The sequence below is a fragment of the Mustela nivalis genome (genome assembly GCF_964662115.1).
Source record: "Mustela nivalis genome assembly, chromosome: Y".
Taxonomy (NCBI): domain Eukaryota; kingdom Metazoa; phylum Chordata; class Mammalia; order Carnivora; family Mustelidae; genus Mustela; species Mustela nivalis.
Genome location: NC_139041.1, coordinates 35,754,283 through 35,768,504, shown reverse-complemented (window position 1 = coordinate 35,768,504; position 14,222 = coordinate 35,754,283). Strand labels below are relative to the sequence as shown.

General features: G+C 48.5%; 1 protein-coding gene across 1 annotated transcript in view; it reads left to right on the top strand.

Moving 5' to 3' along the window:
* LOC309856956 (CD99 antigen-like) overlaps positions 1-13,652 on the top strand; it is a 31,334-nt gene extending 17,682 nt beyond the window's left edge. The window contains exons 5-10 of the mRNA XM_082718767.1: positions 603-671; positions 2,298-2,342; positions 3,813-3,896; positions 5,277-5,390; positions 10,894-10,950; positions 13,083-13,652. Coding sequence (XP_082574893.1) covers positions 603-671; positions 2,298-2,342; positions 3,813-3,896; positions 5,277-5,390; positions 10,894-10,950; positions 13,083-13,108 — 395 coding nt within the window. The 3' untranslated portion in view covers positions 13,109-13,652. The remainder of the gene's footprint in view (positions 1-602; positions 672-2,297; positions 2,343-3,812; positions 3,897-5,276; positions 5,391-10,893; positions 10,951-13,082) is intronic.
* Positions 13,653-14,222: the final 570 nt, after the last annotated feature.

Sequence of the window (14,222 nt, the reverse complement as noted above, 5' to 3'; positions counted from 1 at the left end):
TCAGAACCAGCTGTTACCACGAAGGCATGGGGAATGGTGTGTTGTTGTTGGCTTTTGTTGGGTTTCTGGTTTCTGCTTGTTTTTGCTTTTATTTAAAAAAATAAATAAATAAAAGGGCTTCTAGCCTTGGCAGTGGCATAAGCTTAATGTGAACACCCTTGCCAGGGCAAGTGACCGACCGGTGCATTCACTCAGCTATAGTCCTACCCTTGCTGGAATGGTTTGTGGCCGCCATATTGGAATTCTCAAGAGAGTTTGAATGAGGGGCCCTACTTTTTATTTTGCACTGGGTTCCACAAATTCTGTATCTGGTCCAGGCACTTGCTTCAGTTTCTAACAAAAATTTATACAACTGTTGGAACGGTCCAGTTCTCTTGGAGGTAGGTAGGGCACCTGGATGACGATGGAAAGAAATGGGCTGGTGGCTGTGTTTCGTGGTCTCCACCAGGAGAAAGGATACACGGCCCTTTGTAGGTGTTTGGGAAACCATCTGTAGGAAAATGGATGTGTTTTATTTCTTGTCTTTTGGGGTTTTTTTTTTTGTTGTTGTTGTTTTTTTGCTGACTCCTCACAAATGCAACATTTGTGTTTTTTACCAACAGATGACCCAGTACCACCGAATCCACCCAAACCTCAGCCTTACCCAAAACCCAACCAGCCGGGATCTTCTGGTAAGACCCCTTCCCTGAACGCACACTGTGAACTTCTCAGAGTATGGTGGTCTCCCTGTCGGCTGAGAAGTCGTCCTGTCAGATCAACGTAGCCTTCATGGGGGGGGGGGGGGGCTCCTAGGGACAAGGCCCTTTCCGTGTTCCAGGAGTGGGACATGAGTTCTCGAAAAGGTATTTTTGGTTTGGATTTGACTTTTTTGGTGGCATGTATTTCCGAAATGTAAGGAAATATATTGGGCGTGTCATGGCCACGTCTGGTTTCTCTTTTGTGCGTGGCTTGCTTGTGTCTCTGGTTCTGGGGTACATTTGAGGAAAACGGGCATGTCCTGCCTGGTCGAGAAGCCCACGTCACCCACGTACAAATCCTTCTTTTCAGTCATTTATGATGAAAACATTTCTTCCCTTATTTTAGCCTTTGGGTATTTTTCGCAGTGGTTTTTGGCAAGTGGTCTTGGAATGTGTGTGTGCGTATGTGTGTTTTCCCCGTGGGATCTTTTGTATTCGAATGGGCTCCCCTGCGTCTTGGTGGCTCTCTGTTTTTTCCTTTTAATTGAGCACTCACTGAGTCATTGTCTGTCATCCCTCTGGGGAGAAAGAAAAACCTCCCTTTATTGTCACTTGAATGGTTTCCAATGAGAAATCAATTTGCAGAGTGCCGACCATTTGCAAAATTGAGCTTTTTTGCTTTGGAAAATGTATTTTTTGCTTTGGAATCCGCTTTCTGTCCTTTCTCATTGCCGTTCCTATAAACGTTCCTTCGAAATTGCTTTTGCTTGTTGGTGTTTGTTTCTGTGAATCCATTGTATGCCCATTATTTTTCTGCTTATTTCTGGGATATGGAAATGAATTTCATACGTCTTTCCTCATGGGCCACTTAATGATGAATCCTTATTACCTGTTAATAACTTTGTCTTCATCGTTTAGTGTTTAATGAAAAGACTATCATATTATTTGCAAGTGATCTTTAAATCAAATGTATTTTTTTACGTTTATATTGTCTCGTTCTTTCCAGTTTTCTTGTATTTGAATCTTTGTGCCTTGGCTAGAAAGCTGATATTAAATTTCATGACTGTTCATCAATGCATAGGAGCATTTTTTTTTTTTTCTTTTAACCCGTGGATATGATGAGATCCACTGAACGATGTCTTTCTGCAGAATACGTCCTTGACTTCCTGGAATAAACCATATTGAGTGATGATAGGTCTCGTTAAACTGATGCATTAAATCTGATGTGTATCAGCTAGCTACTGCTGCGTAACAAACCATGCATGAACCCAGGGTCCTTTAAAATTTTTTTTAAATTGTTGTGTCTCAGAGTGCTTGGGGGCTCAGTCTATTGGGCATCTGACTCTTGATTTCAGCTCACGTCATGATCTCAAGGTCTTGAGATTGAGTCCCCCATCTGGGTCACGGTCCACGTGGAGTCTGCTTAAGATTCTCTCCTTACTCTCCCCCCCCCCGCCCCTGCTCATGCTCTTTTTCTCTCTCAGTCTCTAAAATACAAAAATGAAATCTTAAAAAAAATTTTGTTTTGTAAGTGTCAGCAAGTTTGGGGCCAGGCATGGCTGATCTCGACCCTCCTGACTGTTCCAACACGGCAAGTGACATTGTGTTTTTGTCTCCCAGGTGGCTTTTCGGATTCCGATCTCATTGATGGAGCTTCAGATGGAGGTAGAGTTATGGGTTCTCTTTCCTCCCTATCACACACCTGCTGTCCACAAGGCCATCGGGGTCGACAGTCTGACCCTCAGTGAAGTCACAGTCAGTTGCTTGGAAATCTCTTCCTACCTCCACCTCAAGGATGAGGACTGTTCAGACCTGCCCCACCAGGGCCGGTCCCTGGTTGCTGTGCTGATGGTTCAGGGAGCTACCCGCCATATACAAGGGGCTCACTGCACCTTTCTCAGACATCTCCTGAGCGCCCCAGTCACCTGTGTTTGCTTGGTGACTGTTGGGTGTCATCAGTGGCATGTGTCTTGTTATTTCGTGAACGTTGAAATGAAAGCAGGTTCTCCACCCCTCTCTTTAAAACCTTAGCTTAGAGTAGGGTCCAGAGCAGTACTTAGATATAATGCATCTTGTCTATATAAATAAGAATTTAAGTTTACAATAATATAATAATGTCTTTATAGTAGTTAGAATATATTAATATTTATGATGTGTACCTGGAGCTGGTCTTAATATACACTTATAGATCACCCTTTACCAGCACAGGTTTGGTCTGCATGGGTCCATTTATTTCAATAAATACAATATAATGTAGTAAATGTATTTTTTCTCCCTCATGATTTTTCTTTTTTTCTTTTTTCTTATGAATTTCTTAATCACATGTTCTCTTTCTTCCCTAGCTTAACTTGATTGTAACAGCACTTTATTGTAATAGTGCAGTACATATGGGACTCCTGGGTGCCTCAGTTGGCTAAGTGGCTGCCTTTGGCTCAGGTCATGATCTCGGGTTCCTGGGATCGAGTCCTACATTGGGCTTCTTCCTCAGTGGGGAGCCTGCTGCTCCTTCAGCTGACCTGCCTGCCTCTCCCCTTGCTTGTGTTCTCTCTCTGACAAATAAAATCTTTTAAAAAAAAGAGAGAGAGAGAGAATACAGTATGTAATATATAGAACATACAACATATGTGTTACCAACTGTTTTGTTACCAGAAAGTCAACAGAAGGTTATTAATAATTAATTAATTTGGAGGGGAATCAAAAGTTGTTTATGGATTTTTGCCTGTACCTTGGGTTGGCTTTCCTAATCCTCTTGGCGTTGTTCAAGGGGTCACCAGTACGTATCCTGGGAGTCAAAGGAACGTGGCTTGGATCACCTCATAGCCATGGGCTGGGTCTTAGGTGGGCTCCGAGGCCCTGACTGGGATTCTGAGGGGTCAGAATCCATGAGGCACACAGGACGTACTGGCTCTCCTGCGGCCCACCATGAGAGCAGTGCTTTGAGTCAGGAGCTGAGCTTGTGTATCAGACAAACAGGAATGAGTCCGATGACGTTTAGCAAAGTTGGGACTCAATGGAAGGAAAGGACTCTCTGAGTTCCTTCACAGCTCAAGGTCCTGGGAGTTGATCTCTGGGATATTTTCTTTGCCAAAAATCTTCCCAACACGACTTGTCTGTAAGTCTGTTTCTCCCTTGCAGGAGGCGGTGGTGGTGGTGGTGCTGGCGGTGGCGGCGCTGGCGGCGCTGGCGGAGGAAGCCAAAATCATGACGGCGGGGAGCAGGGTATGTACATGTGGTTTCTGATGTCTTGGGTTTCTTATAGTCACTGTTAAGAAAAAGTGGAATGCAGTGGTTAAGACCAAACGTGTTGTGTTGGCTCCGTTGTCCTAAAGATGATGGCGGGCAACGTCCAACTGTGGTTGCCTTGCCCCATGCACATCCCAAGCACTCTGCTGAACTAGGTCATTGACGTTCTTGAGTAGGCTCAGCAAGGGGGTTCTGATGACACCCACACGATAGGTTCACTCACCTTCCCATGGTGCCCTAAGAACGCTAACCCTAACCCATCTGTATTACCTGTGGTTCCCCCAGAGAAACAGAACCATTGCGATCTATCTAGATAGAGATGTAGGTATAGATCTGTGGAAAGAGTCTGATGGTAAGGAATTGTCCCCCATGATGGTAGACGCCGAGAAGTTCTGTGATCTGCTGACTGCAAGCTGGACACCAGGAGAAGCTCAGGTGTGGTTCAGTCCCACTTCAGAGGACTGGGCACCAAGAAAGCTGGGGGGGCAAGTCCCGTCCTGAGTCTCCAATCCCAAGAAGTAGGAGTGCCCATGCACAAAGGGCAGAAGAAGATGATTGCCCCATCTGTGAGCTCTGTTCCATGCAGGCCCTCTACGGGTGGATTGATGCCCATCCTCACTGGTGAAGGCCACCTGCTTCACGTAGTCTGTAGATACAGACATTAATCCTTTGCGAGAACATCCATATGGACGTACCCAGAGGGAACGTTTTTCCAGTCATCTGGGCACCCTGGGCCCAGTCAAGTGGACACAATTACCCTTCACAGCATCCTTGACTGACTCACGGAGTGGGATGTCCTGTGCTGCCACCATACTTAGAAATAGCTTAGCTGTCCACATGGCAGAGATACACGTGGTGTGAGAGTTACTGATCGCACGTGGAAACCACATTGCAGTAAATCCAATGGAAGTAGCAAAGGGGACCAGCAGCTTTGATGTTCCGAAAATGTGTGAAGAGGATGATGTCCAGGACATCCCACTCCGTGATGGGTACCCTGCTGCCTCGCCTGAGAGCTTCTGCCTCTAACTGTTAGGACCCCTGCTCTGGCCACAGGATCTACCCGACACCTGTTTTACACTGGAAGCGATAGGTGTAGTCAGATGAATTCCAATACCAAGTGGGACTTTTGGGGAGCAGTATGGCTGGTGCTTCGTGTCAAGCAAACAGGCTAGAGGTGGCGTTGGAAGTTGAGCAAGACTCAGGAGTGGGGTTTCCTCCATGGTCACCCTGGGGCCCTATGTCTTGACACTCAGTCCCACCTTTTTCCGGTGGGCGAGGCTTCCAGCCACGTGTCCTGTGTGTGGTCTGCTCTCCGCCAATGTTCCCAGTCATGGTTCCGTGTGTTTCTTCCCGCAGCCGACTCCCCGGGGGTAATCCCTGGCATCATTGGGGCCGTCGTCATGGCCGTGGTCGGAGCGGTCTCTAGCTTTATCGCCTACCAGAAGAAAAAGTTGTGCTTCAAAGAAAACAGTAAGGTTTTTGCGGCCGCGTCCTTCCCTTTATGCCTTACTAACTTGAAAGCTCTGCTGTCTCGAAACTAAAACAATGCAGAAGTCCCGTTGGCTTGAGACACGTGGGAGGTGGCCGATAGTTCGAGAGATTGCTGGGATTAGTGGGATTGGACTCTGTAGCTTCCGTACCGGTGCCACCCGTGTGGAGTTGTGAAAATTTTGCCAGTCAGTAACCATCCCTGTCTTTGGGTTTTCCATCTCTAAATGACAGAGATGATCATCTGCACACCTCCAGACTTTTGTGAGGATTCATAGGGTTGTGTGTCAAAGTCTCGACAGGTCGATTGGAGAAATCTTAGCTCTTAGAAATGTTTATTCATCCTAATTTATAACTGCAGTCATCCTCATCCCCCTTATGACAAGAGCGATGACGGTGCAGGGGGTGGTCCGCCATATTGTTTGCTCCAACCAAGGGAATTAAATTCCGAACGCGGGATGGCTGATTGCCTTTCTGGTACGACCCCGAACTGAACAGGTACTCGCAAGGGTTTGGGGGTGGGATATAAAATTTATAGGAGAATGGGGAGGTGTCCCACCCACCAGCATAGGGATCGGAACTCCAACGTTGGGTGTTTGGGTACCATACAGGCAAGAGTCCTTGAAATACATAGGATTTGCCTTGAAGTCCGTAAGTTTGGTTTCAAACATGGCTCATGTTCATGTATCTCTGGGTTGCTCTACGTCTTGCCTTCCCTCTTGCAAGGTGAACACAAGGGGTGGACTCTGATGTGGCTTTAGAGGTCCCATGGTCTGTGGGTGGAGCCTCATGCTGTCTGAACTTCTCAACCCACCTGTAGTTTCAAGTCCAGATTCGTACTTAGCCGTTGACCTCCATCTTCAAGGACCACCACCTGAGGGCTATCTAGGGAAATTCACAAAAGATTTGAATAGGTGGTGATACAAAATTTGTCTATAAGGAGGGAGTCTACCCTTAATCTCCTGTCATTCTTGATTTTTAGATTCACAGACTCTGTCTGTAGCCTGAAACTGAAAGTCCCAAATGGCTTGTAGGTTCAGAGACTTAACAGAAGCTACTGTTTACCCGATTATGTCTATTTTCCACATGTGACCGGGCGCCTTCCATCAGGGGCCCTCAGGAAACCATGCTCGGTTGCCTGAATGTTGAGTGTCCAGCATGTCCAAATGGATAGATGACCGAGGTCAAGGACACGCCCAAGTGGACAGATGACCATGGTCAAGGACGTGCCAAATGAAGAGCAGAATTGGTCAAGGAAATGCCCAAGTGTGAGGTCAAGGACATGCCCAAATGGAGAGAGAACCAAGGTCAAGGACGTGCCCAAGTGGACTTCATTTCTGCTTCCCTCTCTGCTCAGAGCCTCATGCCCAGCCAGGAGAGAAGGAAAGCATGCCTGCTGGGGAAGGATGCATGGAAAGTCTGGGCACAACGGTTTTCTGAAAATCTATAAGTGACTGTCAAATCCAATTTGGATTTCCAAATGCAGTCATATCGTGGACCTGCAAAGCCTTTCTGTCACCTTGGGTTTGAGATATATGACCCCCTTGGATGATACGATGCCAATTTGATTTCATTTGTTGAGGCACAGGGATTTGGGGGAGGACCCAAGAATCATAATGGACTTGATGTTGTCCCGTACTTGGAATGGGATGAGGAACTTGGAAAACCAAGTGTTCTTCATCTCCCTGTCCCCCATTCCTGGCCATTCATTGACCCAGAATTTCGTACAGTCTCTCGTTCTGCATGAGCGAAGGGAACTTTCCATTGGGGTCGACTTTACCATCTTGATTTGCTTTCTGGTTTTTATGGGATTTATGATCTTTGCTGATATAGACACACAAAGAAAATGTCCAAAAAAAAACCCAAAAAACAAAAACAACGCAACAAGGAAGCTGGTAGCTCTGATTTCAGTCATTAGGGACCTTAGTCTGTAGCTATAAAATGCCCATAAGACAAAGAAAATCAGGTGCTGTTTTTTAGTAAACCCCAGGATGGTATCACAGAAAAGTGAGTCATCTCTTCCACGTCCATGAAGAGACATTTTGGTGTTCTTGACCTTTTAGTAGATGAACTCGGGGTTTGTCTCTATGGTACATTTTTATAAAGTTGTAGAATTGAAGTGTTGGATTCAGACATTGGGATCGTGAACATCCTAGACCTTTCGGTGGAGTTTGTGCAGGACTGTTGGTGGGTGTTCTTGTTGGGATGGTGGTTTAAAGAAGCACGTACCCACGTGGACCTGTGAACGTGGACAGTTCCTAAGAAGGATGTGGCCTTGGTGCATCCCAGTGCATTCAAGAAACCATGGTTTTGAAAAACCATGGTTCTACAAGAGTAGGTGGTTCTCCAGGACCTTGTCATCCCGTTGAATTTGGTAGGGTCTGTTGAGTTGTGCGTGAAGGTCCGTCTCCACCAACTGGGTGGTCTCTCTACGGGGAAATGCATCCATCAGATACCAGACTTCCAGCTCTACGTTCCCTGAAGTGCTTTTTAGTATCATGTTGGGAGCCGATGCCCGGAAGAGTGTCGGTGGCCAACGCGGCTTGGTAGATCTGTCCTATATTCCTGGAGATGTCCGTGTGTGCCCAAGAGTTTAATGTGGCTTTTTTGCAAATGGCGCATGGTGGCCTGTTTTAAGAGCCGTCTCGGGCATGGGCTCGTGGCCGATGTGGGTGTTTGTGGTTTGCTGTGTTGGCTTTGCGTGGCCAACGGCATGCATGGTGACGCACTCTGGGGCTGTCCCTTGCTGTGCACGATGCTTTCCTTCTGCATGCATGGTGGCGGATATGGGCTCTCCCGTGTGTCCTTGTGTTATTTCCGGCAGGAGTTTGAGGTATTGCTGGGCTGACCTGCTGGCCTGTGCCTTGTCTTCCTCTCCCTGTCAGCGTCGATGCCCTACTTTCACCTCCCTCTTGTCCTTGAACTGGCTTCCGTCTCTGACCCATGCCGCCCACTGCCCCTTGCCCTTTAAGCATCACTTTTTTAAAAAATCCTAAAAACCCCGCTGTCCTCCTGAGCACCAAGACTCTTTGTCAGAGCCGGCGGCTGCTGCCCGGGGCTTTTGCACGCGCCGGGACCTCTGCGGAGCTCCCCGGTCCCCTTTCCCGTCTGGCTCGGTTTTCATGTCTCGACCTTTCGTTTCAGATGAGCCGCGGCTGTAGGGACGAGCAGGAAACCGTGCGCACGCCTGGAGCTGCCCCCCGTGTGATCTGGCATTTGCCCCGCTCCCTGCGGCGAGTTAGTCCGTTGCCATGGGAACGGGATGCTTCCCCCGCCCCCGCCCCGCCAGCCCACCCCAATCCCCGGATCCCGCGTATAGTATTAGGCTATATTCATGCACAAGGAGTTTTAGGACGTGAGGAGGAATGCAGCTGTTTTCTTCTGAACTTAAATCCGAGGCAGGCAGGGTGGCAGGTCCGGGGATGGGGCTTAGTCCGTGCCTGCATCCCGCTCCCAGGCGTCAGTCAGATTCCCGTTTGCAGCGGAACGGGGCCACACGGAGGGTCCGGAGGCAGAGCCCGCGTTGCGTTTGCAGCTTTCAACGTCTGACTTTCCTGCCTCCGGAGTCCTTGTCCTCTGCACGTCCAGGAAGCAGCTCCTCGCTGTCTCTCTGACCCGTGCTATTTAAAACGTAATAATAATACGGGCCTGTCCTGCTTGACTCGCTTCTCCAGTAAGGAAAGGAAAAAGAAAAAAAAAAAAAAATCCCATGATTTAGGAACAACCTAAAAATTTCACCGTTGTCCAATTTGAAGGTCTGTGGAGAACGGAGCGCGGCGTGTCCCCGGGCCGGAGACTCCGAGCACTCTAGATCGGCCCGTACACGGGAAATCATCCGTGACTGTTTTCCTGCCCCGGGCACGTTCCGGCTTCTTTCCCTGGGTCTCTGGAAGGTTGTGGGGTTTGCATGGGCTCTAAGTGCTTTGCTCCTGGGTCTGGTCCCCGCCCCCTCCACCGCCTCCGCCGCCGGTGGTCACCTTGGCCACCGCGGGCTCTTTGGAGGATGTCCCTGCCGATCTGTTCGTTCCTGTAAAATGAAGCTTGTTCCCCGGTGGGTCTGAACCCGGTGTGTCCGCTCCCCTCCCGAGAAGGCAGCCGTCCGGGTAACTGCCTCCAGTCAGGCACGGCGGGTCGGCGGTGCCCCAGGGCTGTGGTCTCGGCTCCAAATGCACCTAACAGTCCCCAGCCACAGAGGCCGGTAAAGCTGCCCCTTCTATGACGGTCCTGCTAGGGACGAGGGGTCCTCAGCGCCGACGCAAAGCGTGTGCATTGGTTTTGTTTATTTTGAGAGAAAAGGCTGTGGGTGGCCTTTTCTGGTCGCAGGGCAGGGTGGAGAGGGTAGGATGCAGGGTGCGTCTTGTGGAACGGGGTGTCCCCTTAGGGGCAGAGGTGCATGGCATAGGTCCCCTCTGGGCTGGCGTAGGTCCCCTCGGGGAGACGGGGAGTCTGGCTGTGCACCCCTGCTAGTCGCAAGGCCTGGGGTCTCCTTTGAATGCCGGCCCCTGCCAAGGGGTGGGAACAGGTCCAGCAAAGAGCCCGGCGGTCAGGATCTGGGGGAGGCACCCGGGTGGCCAATTGCCGTCTGACTCACGACGCGTAGTACCAGCGGTCCTGGTGTTTGGACTCCGTGCCCCGTGCGTGCTCCTTCTGGGGTCCTGCTCCCTCCAACGTCCAGCCGTGACGCCAGCACCTCGAGAAGGTTCTCCGAGGTCCAGCGGTGTGCGACGCCGACATCGAAAAGCCTCAGAAGGGCACGTGCCCTTTCCGGTGTTGTCCCCAAGGGGACGTTGCCGTGACGACGCTGCGTTCTTCCAAGCGTCCCTGTCGCACTTGGCTCTGTAGAGTCCCCCGACGGCCTGTCCTCCTGCCATCGGCGGGGAACCCCGCGTGGGCTCAGGACCTCCCTCCGGACCCCGCACGTGGGGACAGGGCCGCCGGCGGTGGGATTCAGGCACACCCCCCGGGACCCGCAGGGAAGGCGTGTGACGTGTCTGCTCTGTTCTCGCCCCGAGCCGGGCGCTTTTGCACCAACGTCCCAGCTCTGTGAACCGTGTGGGGCGGCGTCCGCTCGGGGCCCCGAACCCCGAGCGTCGCCGTCCAGAAATAAAACGCCTTTTGCCCGCGACTCTGTCCGTCGTCTTGAATTCCGTCGACTTCCGGAGGGGATCCTGTATCCCAATCATGGGGAGGGGACGTGCTCGTGTGCTCGGATGCCAAAGAGAAATTTCGGGGGGAAAAAAGTTTTTTTAATTGACCAGAACAGGGAAAACCCGAAATCAAGCCAACGGGACTCGGTGAGGCCCCCTTAGCGTTCGGTTTTATATGGACAAAGCTGCCCCGAGTGGGTCTGGGCCTCCGCCCCTCCAGGTCCCGCTGACGTGGGCCGGTGGGGAGGTGAGTGGGGGCTCCCCGTGCGTGGCGGTGACATTACGGGGGGACTTCTGCGTACTGACCCCCTTGGGGTATCTTCTGTGCTTCCTTTCAGCCGACCAGGGTGAGGCCAGCACCAAGAACCAGCAGAGCACCAACGCCGACCAGCCCGGTGAGCCGCGGGGCCTGGGACCGATGTCTTCCCGGGACCACGAGCGGAACGAGGTCCACGGGGTGGTTTTATTCCTCCCAACAAGGGGAGCTTCTTGGGGTCCAAGTTAGACGCTGGACCATCGGGTCCACTTTCAAAAGCCGCGTTGGGAAAAATAAATAAATAAAAATAAGGCGTCTGTGAGCGCGTTTCCCCTATTTATAGGGACGTGGGGACGCACCTGTTGGCCCCGCGAGAGGCGGCCTGTAGGAACGGGACACGAGCGGACCCGAGGTCAGGGTCGCGTGACCTCGTAACGAACTGTCCATTTAAAAATGGACACTTCGGGGACGTCCGTGTCTCACGGGCTGCGACGTCCCGTGGTCAACCCTAAATGAGCTGCGGAGCGAAATCGCGGCCCCAAGTCATTAAGAAAAACCACGGGAACTGGGTTGAGGAACTCACGGACGCTGAGATCGGGTGGATCAGAGACATTTTTGTCACCAGGAGGAAACGCCTTCTCCTATTTGTTTTTTCCTACTTTTCTGGGAGTTTGTATTTTTTTTTTTTTCTGGGAAAAGTGTGCCTTCTATATTTTCCCCCATTATTTCCTAGAGTGTGTTTTTGTTTATTTTTTCTAGGAGAAAACACCTTCTGTTTTTTCCCGTACTTTTCCTGGAGTATGTATTTTTTTTTTCTAGGAAAAAAAAATGCCTTCTATGTTTTTTATCCGATTTTACCTGGAGTATGTTTTTGTTATTTGGTTATTGGTTTTTTTTTAGGAGAAAAATGCCTTCTCCTATGTTTTTTTTCCTACTTTTCTAGGAATATGTCTTTGTTTTCCCTAGGAAAAAAAATGCCTTCTGTATTTTTTAATCTTGTTTTTCCTGCAGTATTGTCGTTTTGTTTTGTTGGGGTTTGGGGGGTTATTTTGTAGGAGAAAATGCTTTCTCCTCTTTCTTTCTCTAGAGAAATAATGCTGTCTATGATTTTTATCCAATTTTTCCTGGAGTATGTTTTTGGTTTTGGTTTTTTGGTTTTTTTAGGAGAAAATGCCTTCTCCTATTTTTTTTTTTCTACTTGTCCTGGAGTATGTATTATTATTATTTTTTAATCTAGGAAAAGATGCCATCTTTATTTTTTAATCTTATTTTTCCTGCAGTATTGTCATTTTGTTTTGTTGGGGTTTGGGGGGTTATTTTATACGAGAAAATGCCTTCTCCTATTTCTTTACCTAGGAAAATAATGCCTTCTATGTGTTTTATCCTATTTTTCCTGGAATATGTTTTAACTTTTTTCTTTTCTTTCTTTCTTTCTTTTTTTTTTTTTTTTGAAAAAATGCTTTCTCTTATTTTTTTCCCTACTTTTCCTGGAGTATGTATATTTTTTTCTGGGAAAAATATGCCTTCTATATTTTTCCCCATTTTTACCTGGAGTATGTTTTTGTTTATTTTTTCTAGGAGAAAATGCTTTCTATTTTTACCCCTACTTTTCCTGGATTATGTATTTTTTTTCTAAGAAAAAAAAAATGCCTTCTATGTTTTTTATCCTATTTTTCCTGGAGTATTTTTGTTTTGCTTTGTTTTGTTGTTTTTGGGGGGTTTTTTAGTTATTTTGTAGGAGAAAATGCCTTCTGTTTTTTTCCTTAGGGGGAAAAATGCCTTCTATATTTTTTTCTCCTATTTTTCCTGGAGTATGTTTTTATTTTTTTTGCTTTTTGTTTTTTTAGGAGAAAATTCTCTCTCCTATTTTTTCCCCTAGCTTTCCTGGAGTATGAAATTTTATTTTTCCCCTAGGAAGAAAATGCCTTCTTTATTTTTTCCTCATTATTCATGGTGTATGTTTTTATTTTTTTATTTTTTTATTTTTCTAGGAGAAAATGCCTTTTCCTATTTTTTTCCCCTCCTTTTCATGGAGTATGTATATTTTCTTCTAGGTAGAGTTGATCATACACTGAAGTTTGTTGACTCTTTTTCCCCAAGCAGGTCAGAGTCAGGATTTAGCTTTCTGTCGGGGACGGGTTTCGTGCTCACGTACCTTCTAGGGGAGTCACCCGCGTCTGAAATGTTTCAGGAGCAGCCGGTGACGTGCGGGTTTTGGGGGGAGCCGGGAATGCCTAGTAAAGTCTTCTCTCGTCTGTTTGTCCTTGACAGTTCAGTGGAGTCTTCTGGAAAAATAGAAGCTTGGCCTCGACGCACGTCCGCGACGCAATTCCCAGCAGAAGGACAAGACTCGCTGGCTGTGTCTTCCCGAAAAACACGTGCACGGGCGGCGACGGTGGCCACAGCGGGCTCCAGCCCCGTCCTGCCCACGCCTGTCCTTACATTGAGATGCTTTATTTTGACCTTGAGATGCGTCGCGCCCGTTTGCACCACGCCGGCTAGACGAAGGGGCTTCTAACGCTGCGTGTCACCTTCAGAGGGGAACTGTGCTTCCCTCTCCGGGGCTGTTAGGGCTTTCCCTGTGGGGTGGGAGACACCGATTGTCCGTGGCAGAGTCTTTCCAATACCGACCCCGCACACGTTCTCCCTCCCGGAACTCTGGGCCGTTTACCACACCCCGTGCTGACGAAACAGAACCATCCCTGCATTGACCCTCGGATACAGTGAGATAAACCTTCCACTGGTGTCCTCAAGGTTTCCTTCATTGGGTAGGATTTTTGTTTTGTTTTGTTTTGTTCTTGTTTTCCACACCGGACTAATAAATGAGAAACAAGAAACCAAGTACTTTTTTACTTAAATATTGTCCCATGGGGTGACGTTTAAAGAAGGCTGTGGAAACCAGTGGGATGGACCCCGTGGTCCCTTTTCTGAGACTGTAGGACGGACGATCAACCCAAGTGTGCCCCTGTGTTTTCGGGGATTTTCTTTCCCTGCCTACTTTCCTTTACTGGCCTTGGTACCTCGGGAATGAAGACTTCTCAGCATGCAGATACTCCCCTGCATTGCATACTTCTCTGTATTCAGACACTCCCTTGCTTGAGATGCTCTCCTGCATCAGATACTCCTGCATTGCATACTTCTCTGTATTCAGATATTCACTTGCTGGAGATACTCCTCTGCATCAGATACTCCCCTGCATTGCATAGTTTTGTGTATTCAGATACTCCCTTGCATTCAGATACTCCCCTGCATCAGATACTTCTCTATATTCCCTTCTCTATACTCCCTTGCTTTTAGATACTCCCCTGCATTGCATAGTTCTCTGTATTCAGATACTCCCTTGCTTGAGATACTCCCCGAATCATATACTCCCCGTATTGCATACTTCTCTGTGTTCAGATACTCCCTTGC